Source organism: Cydia splendana, chromosome 6 (genome assembly GCF_910591565.1).
Source record: "Cydia splendana chromosome 6, ilCydSple1.2, whole genome shotgun sequence".
In the NCBI taxonomy this organism is placed as follows: domain Eukaryota; kingdom Metazoa; phylum Arthropoda; class Insecta; order Lepidoptera; family Tortricidae; genus Cydia; species Cydia splendana.
Window position 1 is genome coordinate 729,452 of NC_085965.1, and position 18,767 is coordinate 748,218.

General features: G+C 33.3%; 2 protein-coding genes across 2 annotated transcripts in view; both read left to right on the forward strand.

The window, feature by feature from the left end:
• Positions 1-18,767, forward strand: part of LOC134791246 (phosphomannomutase) — a 317,911-nt gene that overhangs the window by 238,087 nt on the left and 61,057 nt on the right. The gene's annotated exons all lie outside the window — the stretch shown is intronic.
• LOC134791257 (homeobox protein unc-4-like) overlaps positions 10,338-18,767 on the forward strand; it is a 68,737-nt gene continuing 60,307 nt past the window's right edge. Inside the window, exon 1 of the mRNA XM_063762239.1 lies at positions 10,338-11,149. Within this exon, the coding sequence (XP_063618309.1) occupies positions 10,936-11,149 (214 nt within the window). The 5' untranslated portion in view covers positions 10,338-10,935. The remainder of the gene's footprint in view (positions 11,150-18,767) is intronic.

Genomic DNA, 18,767 nt, shown 5'->3' on the forward strand with positions numbered 1-18,767 from the left:
GGTCCAGTCCAGAAAATGAACTTATATGGCACAGAAAATTGGTTTAGTACCGTAAAATGGGGTGAGTTGGGTGAAATTTGACTTTCAAACCTCCATAAAATTTTATTTTTACATGTGAAAACTGAATGGTGTATATAATAAGTGGTTCGGACGTTTGTATTTTATTTTGGGTAGTTCCATTTCATAACTTTGACGATAAAGAGGAAAACCCACCTCACCCCGTAGTGCCCCGTATTTGGGGTGAGGGGGTTTTTCATACAAAGGTGATTTTGGAAGATTGTCGGATCGATTTTTTTTTATGCGTATTACTATAGCCCCATTTTAAATTGGAATACATTATTTTTGTAGCAGTAGCCTTAAAATCCCTTCTCACCCCCCTCTCTAACCTTCTCTCCCCATTCATAACCCAACTCTCCCCGCGAAACCTACTCACCCCGTTTTACGGTAATAGTTTTGCGGTTTTCGGCGTAATCGAACTATTCTTTCTATTTTAATTGCTAGCACCTTACTTCACTTTAATGACCATGTAGTCCATATCTTTAATACTTCATTGTAAAGGTGTAAAGAGCTTTATTGGTGCATACAAACTTAATATACATAACTAGAAAAAAAAACATAATTAAATAACTAACCTACAAAACTTAAAAACTAAATCTAAAAATAAATAAAACTAAACTTAAAATAAAAAAATTACAAAATATCCCCCTGCGGAATGGTGCCGTAGATGCTGGCAGCATTTCCTCGCTGTATCGCAATACTTATTCTTTGTGCGAGGAAGCTGCCAGATCTACGGTCACCAGTGGCGTCAGCTATCCTTTTTGATAGGTGTAAATAAGTAGCAGATGTTATACCAATTTAGAATCTGTATTAGATAAACAATGTTTTAGAAAGTTGTTCAATCTGGTCTCCATAAATGTTTTATTCAAACGGCAGCTATGTAGCATCTTAATCTTGCAGTCACATAGACACATGGATGGCACTTTTTATTAGTGTTAAATGTACCTAAGATTGTGTAATGCAAATAGAAGTACTCTATATCTCACTGTTCCAATTACCCGCCATTTTAACGACCGGTCTGGCCTAGTGGGTAGCGATTGTAGCGACCCTGCCTGTGAAGCCGATGGTCCTGGGTTCAAATCCCGGTAAGGGCATTTATTTGTGTGACGAACACAAATATTTGTTGCTGAGTCATGGGTATTTTCCATGTATGTAGCACCCATAGTACAAGCTTTGCTTAGTTTGGGGCTAGGTTGATCTGTGTAAGATGTCCCCTAATATTTATTTTATTTATTTATTCCCAATGCCCTACTTTCCCTTATAGCATACAAGATATAAACACAGTAGGTACATTTCCTTGTCTATGTGTCTCGTGTAAAGACGGTAAAGTACTTGTAACGCTAAACGAAGGTGGTTAAAAAGCGGTCGCGTTCATAATCTTGTTAGCGCTCAAATTTGCATTAATTAAGGAGGCTGCAAGGGTGGGGGGTGGGGGGTGACGGGGTGGAGATAATATTCAAATGGTACATGTAACGACACCCGACGCCGACAGGCAATATAGAAGGTACGCTCGCGGAGAAAAGGGTTTACGGCGGCTTTAAATACATAGGGCGTTTGCAGAAGTAAATACTATGAAACCTGGTTAAGATTCTGAAGGGACCACTTTCTAAAACCCATGTTGAGTGGGCTAACTCTAAATTGTTGCTTTTATATTGATTTTTTACACGTTTTAATCAAAGGAAAATGCCATGCAAAAAATTCACACGTACTAGACTATATTAGCAAAAGGGCAGACTAACCAATACCTTCACTCTAAAAAATGAAGACCAACTAAGAGCAGTTTCTTCTTAGTTGACGTTAAGTTAATTACAACAATTACGATCTTATATAAATCAATGAAAGCTGATTACTTAAAACAATAAGCGTATCTGTGATTGAACTAATAAAGTAGGTATTGATTAATCCTAACAATTGTATACCTTGCATCTATTATTAACTTGTTGACATAATTATGTAACGTAGGTTGATTCAATAAATATCAAGCTTAGTTGATCTTACTAGGGTCAATTAGTTAGCATAATTCTTTTTCATGTATATATTGAACAAGATCTTAGTTGGCTCAGTTACATAGCAATAGTAAAATCAATCAGAATTACCTTATTTGAAATGTCGAAGTCCTTGTTAGGCTCGTATGGAATCAAGATGCTTGATTACGACTATCAAAATATTGATAGGGCCAACCAAATTTTTTTTAGAGTGTTAAATTGGTAAAGTTGGCCGGATACAAAAAAAAACACGAAGACATGTCTAATTTTTATTTGTTTTCCGTTGTAAATATATCGTTATATACCATAATAGCAGTATAATAGTTCCTGAGTTATATTATGTTATCTATGTATTTATCTTTCTCGTATCCTCGCCTCATAGCTCATAGTACAACCTTTGCCTAGTTTGGGGCTGGGGTTTGGGTCAATATGGGTAAGAACCAGGGCTCGGAACCGGTTTTTTTAAATCCCAAAATAGCCCAATATTTTTAATTATTTTATGCTCTTTCCGTAGGACTGAATCATGTATTTCGGTATAAATGAAATAATAAACCAAGGAACGAAAAAGAACGTAATAATACCGGTATTTTTTGTATGATGAAAAATCCGTTTCCGAGCCTTGGTAAGAACAAGAACGGCCCCAAAATTTTATTTATTCATAATATTATGTGAAAATGGAAATATGAACGAGACATATTTTACACAAAATACATATGTAGCTTGCCTTAAGGCACAATTAATATAGCATAGGTAAATAAATCACGTCGTTTAAGCATTTCGCCCGCGCCAGTCCTCTCTCCGAGCGTCGAGGGTGCCCGACAATTTCCTCCTCGGGTAATTCACTAGGATTTAATTTAAATTAGTTTTGGCTTGGCTTAATAGCTTCCCTACCCCCCGGTGGGGGGTGGGGGGTGCAGCTGGCTGTATTCTGGAGCGTCTCGAGTCTATGTGATGGTTTGAAATGTGTAAATATCTTTCTAACATATACCTATGACTGGGTCAGCAAATAATTTTGGTCAATTACATAATTTGGAATCATTTTGGAATCTTGATCAAAATAATTTTGATATATACGTCTGTAAACGATACTATTTTTTTATTTTATTAAACTTGCTTCTGGTTAGATTCGCTAACGCATTTGGTTAAGAGCGATAAGATAAGACCGGTTTTCCAAAAGGTCGCAAAGTCGAACGAAGTCTCGGTTGCATGACGGCGGTTAGGTCCATGTGACTCTTGAGTTTCCAAGTCATTCATACACATACGAGTATGTTATGAATATTTCTCTTCATCGTCGTGTAATGAAACAGGTAATAGGTACGTAGTAGGGTGGTTCACGTTTGTATGGGAAAAATTCAAACTCTAGTTAGAAGAAGCGGCACCCCCTCATGTTGTTACACTTGTTATGTTGACAAAATACGCCAAGTTTTGTAATCTTATCTCAACTACAAGGGGGTGCTACAACACTTTGAAATTTTTCAAAGTCGTATGAAATCCAAAAAAAAAAAGTATTTATTATTCAGAATTTTATTTAAGTATCTGGTTTCACACTATTTGCACATGTGATTTATAAGTTTTTAAGTAAAAACCATTTTTATTTCTATTTTTTATAATTTTTCAAAAGTAAGATTTTTATTTTTTTTAGATTTTTATGTAAGTAGTGATTTTCACATTATTTGAAAGTGTGATTTAAAAGTTATTAAGTAAAAAAATATTTTTATGATTTTTTTAGGTGAAATTCAAAAAATCTTACTTTTAAAAAATTATAAAAAATAGAAATAAAAATGTTTTTCTACTTAAAAACTTATAAATCACATGTGCAAATAGTGTGAAACCAGATACTTAAATAAAATTCTGAATAATAAATACCTTTTTTTTTTTGGTATTCATACAACTTTGAAAATTTTCAAAGTGGTTGAGCACCCCCTTGTAGTTGAGATAAAATTACGAAACTTGGTGTATTTTATCAGCATAAAAAGTGTAACAAAATAAGGGGGTGCCCCGAAGGAAAATAAAAAAAAATGATTTTTGAACCACCCTAGTACGTAGGTATAACTTTAACCAAAAATTCCTGAAAAAACCGAATAAATATCAAATCAAATCCGTTTTTACAAGCTTTCAACTTGCCCTGTTAGTATATTGTACGTTTGTTGGTTTGTTAGTTAGTTAGTGTGGGTCAAATCTTGGAAGCTAAATTTGACCCACTTCTCGATTTCCGTTTGGCTGAAAATTTGCATACAATATGTAAGTCGGGTCAGTCGGGTGACAATGCAATATTATGGTACCATCGAGCTGATCTGATGATGGAGACATGAGGTGGCCATAGGAACTCTTTGATAAAATAACGCAACTTAATTGTGTTTGGGGTTTTTGAATTATCTCGATGAGTATTAGTTGCATGTGGTAAGACTGGTAAGAAAAGTACAGGGCTATAACCGCGAAAATCGAAGTTCGCAAATTGCGGGGATTTTTCTCTGTCACTCTAATTACGCCTTCATTGGAGTAAAAGAGAAAGATCCCCGCAATTTGCGAATTTCGGTTTTCGCGGTAGCCCCTCATTCATCGAGAAAAGCTTGTACCAAGCATGATTTTTTTTGCCAAAAAGCTATTTCTTCTATCCCAGAATACGGCGACCATAAACGAACGACGGCCACTAAACAGTTGCCGAAGGTAATTATTTGCGCTTAGCGGAGCCAAATTATATAAATAAGGACTTTCCCCACCCGCGCCCGGGCCCAAAGTAACTACTTTGCGCCCGGGTTATTAAATCGCACCCTGAGACTAGTGTATTTATTGTGATTGTGCGTACATCGAACATTTCTAATTTTCAGTATTTTTTAATTGCGGAAGTATTTGTCACTTCTAAGGCATTGTTGGTAACTATCTATGTATGTAAGAAAATTATATATGAATATAAGCATGCATTTCTTTGCATGCTTCCATCTAAATAGCTAAATAATTTAGCTATTTAGATAGCTTTTCTTGTAAATTCCAACATGTGTTAGATTTAGAAGACCAAAATCCCTGAAAACACTACATAAGGTTTTCTTTCCTGAAAATTTGACAGATCAGATCACATCATAGAGGCGCAACGACGCAACGGATTTGTATTGTAAGTTAATTGTTACATTTTTAGTAATATACGCTTTGTACTGTTTGTATTGCTATAGATGACACAAATAAATAAAATAAAATAAGGGTTTCCACCCACGCCCAAAGTAACGACATTGTAAACATATATTAAACATTGTTGTCAGGCAATGTAAGTACCTAAATTAATATAGTGAATAAAAAAAAATATTGAAATAAAACTGTAAAATACAACATAAAAGCTAATTAAGAAGGTTTTATATTTACGCTTAGCAGAGCCAAAATGTATATTAATACATAAATGGTTTTCCGCCCACGCGCAAAGTGACTACCCTCCGCCCATGTTAAGAGGTAATATTTACTGCTGTATAAATATCATGTCACTGAATAACTTTCATGCAAACAGAAAACCAATAAAAAATCAACTTACGTTGTGACATAATTCACATAGATAGATAGATAGATAATATTTACTACTCATTGAAAATGTACATGTTATTTTTCCATGAAAATAGCAGAAATTCAATAAAAGATCGTCAATTGTATACTGTTCAATTCAATGAAAAACTGTTTGCTGTTTCAGGAAGGACTAGAATTTATTTTTCTGAGTGTTTTAGGATAGTATAAATAAATAAATATGCATAATTACGTATTAAAAATACGTAAAATTAGTAGCTATGCTAGAGGAGTGGTTTCAAAATATCTGTAGAAAAATTTAGGAAAAGGGACGTGAGGGCTTTTCCATACCAACGTGGACTACGTTTGTATGGAGAGGCGGTCCTTTACTATGGTCTTCAGGTGAAAAAAGCTGATATTAACATCGTATCAATTCAGATGTTACCTAATCTCGTAGCAAAATTAATTTATCTTTGAGTTGATAATTTTTTACGTTTCAGACGTGGTTTCAAAGTTGTCTAACGAAACTACTAGGTAAGTAGTAATAATAATTACTTGATAGGTAATAATAATTATATATGATGTCGCAAATAATAAATAGGTAATGTGAAAGGTGAATAATGTGGAACTACTACTATACTATTTAGAAGCTATAAATTTAAATACCTAGGTAGGTTCCAACCTAGGTATTTACATAAATTTATAGATTCTACAAAAAATCTAATATCTCCAAATATAAGTAGTATTTTATTGAGTATTGTTCCAACAAGACACCAACTATATATAACTACAACTATATATAGTACACACTCGTTCCAAGACGTGTTATGTGTCTTGGAACAAGTGTGTAGATATTTATAACACTTGCTAGTGTTGGTCACAACTTGAGTCTTTTGAGTTAAATTTGAGGAACTCGACCCTCTTTACGAGACTCAACCCTTAAAAAACTAACGTTTTTTAAGTCCTGGGCCGAGTTCTTTATTGTGTCTTCTAGAGAGCTAAAAGGACTCGAGCCTCCGAATAAAGATTCCATTAACAATTGTATAGGTTTTATTTAAATAACAGTAAAGAAAATAGGCGTTATTGTATGATTTGTGTATCTAACACATGAATTTTCATGATGACAATGCATTTTAATACAAAAATTGAGGGTTCTCTGAAACGGACTCTGATCTCTAAAAAGTTGAAAAGAATTCGAGTTTCGACTTAATTATAAGACTGAAAAACTGAGTCGAGTCTTTAAGCAGAGGACTCAAAGGACTCGAGTCTTCCAACACTCTTGCACATGAAGCAAGGCTTGCCATTCACGGTACGTACGCGGGTAATGAGGACGGACGGCGCGCGCGTGCTTGGCCTTAATGCACGGGTGCTCTTTTATTCTGTTATGGCGTATGAGAAATATTCGACGCTTTTTACGGTTTACGACGAATACATTTCAAATGGTAAGCCAGTGCTTTGGCTTATTTATATTAAGATATGGAATCTGATTGACTGTGAAACAGCCCGTGAGACGTTCTTATCTACATAATACATTTTTGATTTTTTTTATTACCGTCAACTCAGGTAACTATAGTCCTTTAATACAACTTTTGTCTATTTTTTAGTTTAGTTTAGTTTAGTTTATTTATTTCATAATGATAAATTACAGTATAAATTATTCTTACGCTAATCTATATGAATTTACATTATGATCGTCAATAATTTAGCATGCAAACGTAATTATACAATGTCAACAATGATAATCAAATTACAAATTTATAATTTAAAAAGAAATTTGAGAACTATCGTCAAATTGAAAAAAACTCAATAAATAACAAAATACATGTCTAATATCTCATAATGATCGTCATACTAAAACTAAGAGCGGTAATCATAGGTAATAAGTTCAGAACGAATGTCAATCAATTTTACATAAGCTAAGTATAATGTCAAATAGTTATTTCAATTTTAATTCCATGTATTCGTCCACTGAATATAATGGGTTATTCAATAAAAAGTTCCTCAGTTGACGTTCAAATGCTTCGTCAGATATTTCAGTTCTTAATTTTGATTATTAACGAGCCTTTTTGATTTACAAATACATACAAAAATACAAATACAAATGCATTTATTTCGCGCGGCTCTCAGCGTTGCGGGAGTAGGTACATGTGTATAACTGTGTTCCTGAACACATTAAAAAACAGGACAGTAATGCCTTTATAAAAGCACTCCTTATTGAACTTGCGTGCTATGTAAATGAGTTTCTATTATTTTATAAAATAAAATAAAATATGTACAGTCACCTGCAATAATATGTTACTCTTCGACGGCCGCAAAAATATGTGACATGCTCTTATGGCTCTACAAATAAGATCGTGTCAGATATTTTTGCGGCGTTCGTTGTGTAACATATTATTGTAGGTGACTGTACCTATATACAATTTCATGCAATGTATGTAGTATTAACTTAATAATTTAAATTTAAATTTAAATTTTGAATACTTTGTACATATTTTTATTTGACATGTAAATGAGATGTACATTTATCAATAAATCATTTGAAATCCGAACTTTACATCATTTTTATTATTGTACTCTTTACATTTATTTTGGAGCTTAAACATACTATATACTTAAGATAATTTGAAAAGTATTTATATATATTTTACTGGAATTTGAATTTGGACCATTAATAGTTATAAGTTGTGGACTAAAGTTACCTGATTTTACGGTACGAATTTTTTTTTATACGTCGTTTTTTTAGCATCAGAAAAAAGGTTAACAATATTGACGTGTCTTTTTATTGAAAAATACTTATGAAAAATAAGTCAAGGCAAATATGTAACAATTATGAATCATATACGATTATTTGTTACATTCTTTTGCTTTCATAGCATAGCATAGTATAAGTAATAGTTACTGATTTTTAAAAAGCGTTTTTCATTTAAAAGACACGTCAAGATCGCGTAGTCTTTTTCTAATGCTAAAAAAGCGAACTATTAGTGGGTGAAATATTTCTTATTGTGTTTAGTCTTTCCCGTGGGCAAGGAGACAACGGTAGCATAATTTATTAGAAGAAAATTGTACCACGATCTACTAACACGCTTAGTGGGTAACCTATTATGGAAAAGGGCTAGTCTACTATATCACTACAAAGAAAATAAGCTATTTACTTACTAACTCAATCTAGTCTAGTGGCCGTAAAGACTAGAGGCCAGCGGCCCTTGGTGCGCTGATGGAAAAAAAATATCAGAAAGTTGGTTCCGTATTAATGTAATCTATTGTAAATCTTCTTCTTCCTCGCGTTATCCCAGCATTTTGCCACGGCTCATGCTCCTGGGGTCCGCTTGACAACTAATAATTATTTACTATGTATGTATGTGTTTTATTTTTATTTTACTATGTAATTTATTGTAAATACCTGTTCGAAATAGTGTGTGTGTTGTGTTGTAGTGCCATTCTAAAAAAAAACTAGATTTATTTTCAACGTCCCATAGATTGATCGTAAGTAGGTAAATCTATGTTCATTTGACCACTGCATACTATAATACAGTTGTACAGTGTACACACTACATTTTTTTTTTCAGAGTTGGGAATTTTGATTTTATTTATAATTTGCTACTTAAAATCACGAGCTTTCTTTTATTTGCCTACGTCTATGAAAAATGTTAACGGAATATGCCTCTGTCAGTCTGTTACCTCTTCAGACTTAAACTGCTGAGTGAGTTTTAGGTCCAAGAAAGGACATAGGAACTATTTAACACACAAAAACTTTTTAATCAATATCCTCATCATCATCTCACGCAGATGAAGACGCAGACATAAGCTATAGGTAGTACATAATATACCTGTCCGAAATAATAACTAAAATTTTAGGAGTAGGTACCCTGCATGTCGCTTGTTGGTGTTTAAATAGGTATCCATTACAGCTAAGTTACCTAAGAGTGCTGGTTATTATATAGGTACTAAAAGCATACAGTAAAGTTAACTTCAGTTAACTTTAACTACAGGAACAAAGCTCGCTGAAAGCCCAGCGCCCAACTAATTACGCCGGCTAATTAAAAACTAATTAAATCCGAGAAAAACCGACATTAACTGATACTAATAAGATCGTCAAACAATTACCGCGAGAGCGGGACGGCGAACCCTATTTAACTTTTAATTTATACTCATTCCTTTATATCTTTTATTGCTTCGCCCATCGCTCCTAATGCGAGGAGCTCGTACTAATTAAATTCATGCCACACTAAGCCCCCCTCCCCTCCCCAAAAAGGCCCCGCCTAACCCCCCACCCGCCGCAACCAATGGCGCGCGTGCGCACCGGGCCGGCGCGAGGGGGCGTGGCTTGCTCGCAGTCGGCGCGCGATCCCTGATAGAGCTGTCACGTCTCGTTCCACCGTCTTGACATATTTATTATTATTTATGTCAATTAGGTTATTACTTTTTTGTTTAATGGAATAAGGTACCTATTGGTTGTGAAATTGATTGCCTTTCAGTCGCTTATGATTCATCAATGTCAGGAATATAATCTTGTACGTGTTAATTTTGTATGATTGATTGTTCGTGAGTCATTAGGGAGGGGGAGGGGGGTAATCTAGTTTCACGTAAGGCTATTGTGGCGCCGTCAGCTGTCATGTCATGAGAAGACGACCACAATCGGACCGTTAGCTGCGCCTCATAAGTCAATGTCATTATAATAGGACGATCACTATCTAACATAGTTTCTAATTTCCATAACGTTATGTTACTTCCAGATAAAAAAATAGATTGCAAATTTCCTGAAAAAATACACAAAAAATAAAATAAAAACTAAATCAAGCAGTCAGTCGTTCTCGAAGCACAAAGCGTATTATTGTGAACAATTTCAAAACACCTATTACTGTCACCGTTTCTAAACATTCAAACAACAACAAAATATCATAAACGCGTTTTACCTCAAAACACATATAACCTTTTATCACCCAGTACATATTCACAGTTTGCGGTGAACATTCCGCTCGCAAGAATCTTATTTTCTATAAGTATTTATGGTTCTATATGTCTGGAGCGCGCCATGCGGCTAAAAAAGATTATGACATCCCTCGCGAAGCGACAGCCCTATAAATCCTACTTACATACCGCATTCAACCAAAAATACACCTTAAACAAACTGCGATAGAGTTGGGTTTGATTCCTCACTGGAGATAGATACGTCGTCACAAATTCAATGATGCTCAGCTTAATTTATAGCCCGCTATTCAATATCGATCTGTAACTCCCGAGCGTATGGTTTATTATCGTTTAGCAGCGAAGTCTATCCTACTCGAATAAATCTATAATATGAAGGCGGGAGCGTGGTGGGGTTAGCGCCGCCCAGCGCTCGCCATGGCAGTGAGGTGCGAGCCGGCGCCGAAGGACCATGTGTTGTAGTGTTGTGTTCCGTGTGTGAACGATGGTGTTAGAAGGCGGGCTGCCGGCGCCGCTGCAACTTTACGCGGCGGCGGCGGCGGGACTCGCGCCGCGGCCGGCGTGGCCGCCGTTCCTGCCGTTTTTCGGCGTGCCGCCGCCGTTCCTGACGCGGCCGAGGCTGCCGCACCCGCTGCCGGCGCGCGCGCCGCACGGGCCGCCCAGTGAGGACAGCAATGAGGATGGCGGGAGCAGTAAAGGTTGGTGCATTAAGTATGCAATGGAAAAGTCATTATGCCAGAAATGAGGCACCACATAGGTACCAATACCAATACACCGGAATAAAAAAAAGGAACAGACGAATATTGTAGGTATGTCGGACTATATTAGTCGATCGTGATGCAAACATTGTATCCAAACGTTTTAACAAGCTTTCAGTGCCAAGCGCCCATTTCCAATACAAAATGGACATGAATGAATGTGTTAAAATATCAAACCAACCAAATAGAAACCACTGCATTATTTCACAAAAAACACTGTACCTACACTGGAAAATAGACTCTACCACATTAAAAATGCACTAAAAACGTAAACTACACTCTTCAATTCATTTACAGCATCAATTTTAGGTATATAAGTAAAAATATTAGGTAATAATCACAAATAATTTGCAATTGCATTTGTATGATTTTATATACCATTAACCTTTTGTATAAATTTACTTCCTCAATAAAATATTATTACTTATATCATTTTTTCATTTGCAAAAAATATCTCACAATAGGTAATACTCTCACACATCAGGCCCAGAAAAAATAGAGCTAAATATTTACAAATAGCAGTAAAAAAAGCACTGCCATCATATCGGATAGGTATTAGCCGATAAAAAATCCAATCGGATTCGTAGTGGTAAACAAATAAATATTACATTCTGCAAACGTTACATAAAAGCTTCAGAAAATACACCCAGAAAAGTTTTCGTTCTTATTCATACCGCATTTACAAGGTCCCGTAGGTCCAAAACAATTTGGTCAAAAATAATAAAGAAGGAATATGGGATGTTACAATTTCCTTATTATATAGTAAGTAGATAGAAAATCTGATGTTGCATAAAGGGGGCTTAAAGATAGAAATCTGTTTTAATAATGATGACGTAAAGTTTTCCTGAGTAAGCAATAAAAATGCTTCGCCTAAAATAGTGAAAGACGTTGTAAAAAAAAACGCAAAGTTAAACGAACTCGATTGACCGATCGATTACCAATCGGAGCGAAATATTGAAAAAAAAAAGAAACTTAGAGCGTGACTGATCCTACGCTGATTACGCTAAACTGAACAAAAAAACAAACCAATTGATAGCTTGTTAGTTTAAACAAATTCATGATAAAGTATAACATGTCATTATTTATCAATATTACGCTATGCGACCTTGATGTTTAGTAATCACGTGTATCTAATTGATTGTATGGGTGCCTTTGTAAATATAATTAGTTTATATTAGTTCTAGTTTATGATAACAATATTTATTGATAGAGAAAAAAAACAATGGGTTATTTGTTTTAATACTTTATTTAACAATTTCCAGTACCTATTATTTATAATTATTTATTGTAGGATTTAGGTCATTAGAAATTCAAATCGTCTACAAAACGGAATTTAAAAGAAGAGAGGCCTAAATTATTATTCAATTAATATCAATCAAGATTTTAGAAATAATCATTATTAGGTACCTAAATAATGTTGAATGCAATTATTATTGAGGTCTAAAGGTTAATTAGATTGCTTTAAAAAGAACACTTGTCTGAATTAATACTTCATATTTAATTACCTAGTTATGATATATACAACTTATACAACCACATACATTTGTGTTAGGCATTTTATATTTATTTTTATTTAATAATCTTACAGTTGGTATACCTATGGCTAAGTAGGTAGTTACTATACGAAAATTTTTAGTATATTCATTGACATTACTTTGTATTCTCATTAGAAATAAATAATACTGAAAATACAACAACTCAAGCAGATCAGAGATAACGTGTCTGGATATCGCATCTTTTAATAAAAAAGTTAATCCTTTTTTCTTATCCTTTTCAATAACTTTTGCATAAATATACCTATGCATATTTTTTTAATATCATCAGTTTATCTAATAGGTACTGTGTAAGTGTATATGAGTGTAATAATATTTGGTAGAAGAAGACCGTCCCTCACAAAGAGGCCCCGGCGGGGCGAACATGATACCCACAATAACGATCGTTCAAATATGGTCTCGTTAAAGATCCGTTTCCTTTTCGTTACATATTAGTGTAATATTTGGTAGGTAAAAGAAGGCTGTCCCTCACAAATAGGTCCCGGCGGAGCTAACATGATACCCACAATAACGATCGTTCAAGTATGCTCTCGTTAAAGATCCGTTTCCTTTTCGTTATATATTAGTGTAATATTTGGTAGGTAAAAGGAGGCTGTCCCTTACAAATAGGCCCCGGCGGAACGAACATAACGATCGTTCGATCATGGTCTTGCTAAGGTGGTTCGCTTTCCATACAAAAAACAATTGCGTTATATTAAGTAATTGCACACTATTACTACATAAATATGTGCGCATATATCTCCTTTCGAATGTTTATTTATGCTAAATTGATAGTAAAACTTTGTTTTATACAGAAATCACGCAAAAAAACGTTTTATTTTTTATCAATGCAATACCAAAATAACGTTTATTGCGTGATTTCTGTATAAAACAAAGTTTTACTATCAATTTAGCGCAAGTAAACAATGGAAAGTAGACAGATGCGCACATATTTATATGTAGTAATAGTGTGTAATTACTTAATATAACGAATTTGTATGCAAAGCGAACCACCTTAAAGAGCCGTTTCCTTTTCGTTACATAAATTAAATATAATGTAACATTTCCCTTACACAACTGAGTGCCTAGTATAACATACTGTTTATTATAGGTACCTATTTACTTTTTAATTTTAAGTGTAGTCGAGATATATTTTATTCCGTGCTTAATTTGGGGCGTGTGGCTAATAATTAAATAAAAATACACATGTTATGTCTAATCGTAGTACCTAATAGCAAAAAATGCAGTTTATACTCGTACATAATATATTTTAAAGGAATTAAAGTTAGGTAGTATTTATTTGTGTTAAGTTAGTTCAAAATTAAGTAGGTAAAACTATTGAGAATAAATTTTAAAGTGCCAATATGTATGTACCTACATTTTACAATGTATGTAACTTGTTCTTTGTTTTAATTTTAGATTTTTTTGCACAAAATCTTTCAGACATAAATTATAAACAAGGAATTATTAAATTATTTCTTAACATTCCTTATATTAATTCGCTTCAATTCATTGAAAACCACAAGTGAGCGCTAATTAGATAATTATTTTAGTTAAAGATATATCCAGTTGTAAGTTAAAATATTATATAAATATACATATGTATGAATGTGTATTTTTAACTGTATGGTGCACAATAAATAATATTTACTTAGGTACTTACTTGCATTTGAGTTTTTATTGTGTTTTTACATATGTCACAAGTATTGATTTGTCTCCTTTCTTTTAATTGTTTTTATACATTCTATTTCATGTTATTACCATAATAGACAATACAATCATACCCTCACTTGAATGTAAGGCTCCCGAGGGACCGCCAGTACGTTTCAATTTTAAAACTCTTATAAAATACTATTTTAATGTATTTAGTTATAATTATCTATTTTTATATGTACAATTATTTGATTCCTGGTTCCATAGTAATCTACCATACCATATATTATTTTTACCTGAAAAGATACCCAATATTTGGGTAATAAATAAAGCTATTTTCGTAATTACCTAAGTAGAGTTTTTTTAAACCTTTTATTTAAATAAGTAACACATAGCAGTTACTGAATATCAGTTTCAGTTTCAGTTTCAGTTTCTTTATTCATAACGTAAGTTACATGTCAATTTTATTATACATATTTACATCTTATGTCTATTTTATATTAACAATAATAAGTATCTCATTTCAATAATCACATATAACATTGTTTGTATTCATAAATTCATCAAATGCGTAGAACGCCTTATCTATTAAATATTCCTTTAGCTTTCTAATAAACATATTGTCTGATAATTCTGCTGACTTCAAATTATTTGGCAAACGATTATAAATTCTAGGACCTATGTACCACACACATTGTTCAGACTTTTTTAGTCTGTGCCGGTTAGGGAGGAGATTATTTCCATTTCGGAAGTTAGGACCACGCATTCTAAATTCATTAAGAGTTTTTCGAACTACCTTAGCCACTTCAAATATGTACAGACCTGGAACAGTCATGATCCTTAACTTCCGAAATAGGCTACGGGCAGGTGTGTCCCAGGGTACCCCAGCCATAATCCTAATTACCCTTTTTTGCATTATAAACACCCTTTGTCTGTCCGCTGCTTGTCCCCAAATATCAATTCCGTACGTTACAATTGACTGAAAGTATGCAAAGTATGCATTTCTGACACATTGCTCATCAAGCATTTTTGTCAGTCTCGAAATTGCAAAGCATGCCTTGCCTAACCTCTTACAAAGCTCGTCTATATGGGTATCCCATTTTAATCCAGAGTCTAAGGTGAAGCCTAGATATTTTGCTTTGTTTACTAAAGGTACTTCGATATTGTCCAGGACGATATTCAATGTTTGGGGTGGCAAACCCCTAAGGTTAATCTGGATTACATTGGTTTTTTCCAAGTTAAGCTTCATACCATTGATAGTGAACCAGTTCTTTACATCCCGCAGCAGGTAATTAACTTTAGATTGCAGTTCTGTGAAACTAGTGCCCCAAACAACATTTCTATTATCATTTCGTTGTTATTTCTTTTAACGATAGTGTCACATGACATCCTGGGTAATATCTTAACTCTATATGATCCACATTATTGGAATAATTATAGTGCATAAGTATGCGAAAAAAATGTCCCATTAGGCATAGTACATGATACTCGTGTTTTAAATTAGTCCATTTTAACACACAAGTACGAGTATTTATATTGGTAAAGTGTGATGTTGCAACCATGTGCGTTTTTGTAAATGTCATCAAGACACTTTTACAAATAATTGCTCGTGCGACATAATTACAATATTGTAACAAGAAAAGGGGTTAAAATTATAATAATTAAGTAGCAAATGAGTTCTTAGTTAAATATTAAACTTTAAACTAAAAGTGAATTAAGTACTACTCGTAATAAACATTTAAATAAATAAATACTTTTTATAGTACAATTTTACACAGATCGACCTAGCCCCACAGAAAGCTTAATAAGGCTTGCGTTTTTAGATGACGATATATATATAATACATAACTATATATAAATACTATATACCCATGTACATAAAAACATCCGTAACTCAGGAACAAAAATTTGTGATAAACATACAAATACATTACTACCAGGATTTGAACCCGAATAACTAAACGAATAATCTTCATCGCCGCGCATGCCGACGGAAACAGCAGGCGTTGGATTTTAGACATATGATATAGATATACTTAATATATCTCATGATATAGTATATCGCAGTGAGCCCCTCTTACACGTATCTGATGTGAGTACAAGTGATAAGCACTAAGATTCATATCTATAATGTATATTTAATTAAAAATAATATAAAAAAATCGCATCTATATAAGGCATAATTAGTTTGAATTAATTACGTATTACATTTAGGTAGAGTGCATTGCACAGACATGTAATTCAGGTAGGCATTTGATTACATAGGATAATATATTATATTTAATAGTAGAATTTTTACTAGACGTAATAAAATTGCATTAATGTATACATAATTTCAGAATAATATCTATAATCGTCTAGAACTTATAAATAACATTATTTTCAATATTTTTATGAGTCGTAAAACAAAATACTATTTACGTATTAGTTAGGTCCTAATTGTTGTACATCATAATTTAAAATGTAAGTACCTAAATACCTTTTTATTTACGTATTTTGCACGAATAAGTAAAACCTCTTAAACCGATTAAAAAAGTTACGGCCAAGTAATTAAAAAAAATCCCTCCAAAAAGTACCTACATACTTAATTATAAGTATTTATAGTACTGCATGGTAGTGCAAAGCCTCTAAGTAAAGTATCAATCATAATTAAACATTATGGTTATGTTACTAATCATGATTAAAATCATAAAAAATCACCATTTACACTTTATAGGTACATATAAAACTATGTAAGTACTTACCTAATTAATATGTGACGTTTTCAACCAAAAGGTACGACATTGTCGGATTTGTCGGTTGTTGATAAAGGCGATTTCAAGTTAAAGCTATATGGAAAAATAGTGCCTTATTGACAACCTACAATAAGTACCCTTTTGTTTGATAATGGCATTAATGGCACTTATAGTAATTGCTTAGTTTTCTAGAAGAATATATATTATTCAAACTAGCAATTCCATAATATTACACCAATGCTACTAGTTAGGCTCAAAACCAGTTTATATAATTAAATTCATTACAAGCTTAGCCACAACTTTTTGCAATTATTAATGAGAAATACTTTAGTTATTAATAACTTAATTAGAAATGGTAAAGGGGTAAATAATGTTTTTATTGCATTGTTCTTGTACTCACTATTACTGGATTATTGGAATGCGAAGTGAGTGACTTTAATTTATTTATTTTAATTTAGGTTCGTTTTTAATTTTAGTTTTAAATTTTATTATAAGTACCTAGTTTAATAGTTTTATATACATATATGTAAAGTTTATCTGTAACATCTAATATTATAGTACTTGTGTTTCGAAATACAATACTTAACTTCTTTAAAAAATTATAGAATGAAATGAAGAATTATATGTAGGTAGGTAGATGTAGGAATGGTTCCATAATCTTAGGTGCAACATTGAGGGGAATTAAAGTATCCAGAAATAAATAAAATAAATAGAATTTGCATGAAATTACAATTGGAGTCGAAACCTAACTACCCCGACCCAATTATACAAAGTAGGTAACTAAGTACTATGTTTACTTTGGATTTGTACATGTTATACTACTTACTATCACATGTTTTATAGCTACTATAAAAACATGCTTTTTTTTAAATAATAAAATTAATAAGCCTCTACCATACCTACTTCGTTAAGTTTCCGACATAGTATCTCTTTCACAATCAGTGTATAAACCTTCCAGGGTATAAATTATCTAACTAATATAAGGTAACTTAATTAATTTCTTACTTTTTAAAATAAATTTAGAAATATCTTGAACGAAAAGACACGTTAGCACAAATATTTCAATTTCAACCAAACGCATTATCTTTTAATATAGAATATTATGGAATGTATTCATATTAAACTTATAGCCACATTTTATCTTTAGCAAACCACAATCAACTGACACAAAAAAACACACTTATCCTAGACATAAATAACGTATTTAACACAATCCGTATTATTCCCGAAAAATCCGATCTCGTTCGAATAATTTATAATAAAAAATACTGGAAAGGTGCGAAGACCCTAACGAGGGTAATCCTCGGTGTAAGTTATCGCGCCGCGCCGCGCCGCCCGCTGCGCGCGAGTCGATCCAACGCCGGAGATTTTATCGACCTTTTTATCGAGCCTTTGTCGGCGAGCTGAGGTGTTACCCTCGAAATTAGTATATTTTGTGGATGACGCATGGCTTTGTCGAATAGACTCGGCTACGATTATAAATTAGTTTGTATGAAGTTGTAATGAAATTGAGCTTTTCCTGTGAGTCAAACAAGTTTAAGCCCTATATCTACATCACAAGGGGTATCAAATCCGTATTTATTTTATTATTGGTTGTAGGAAGCGTGTTGCAATTGGATTGGGGTATGGATGTTTTCA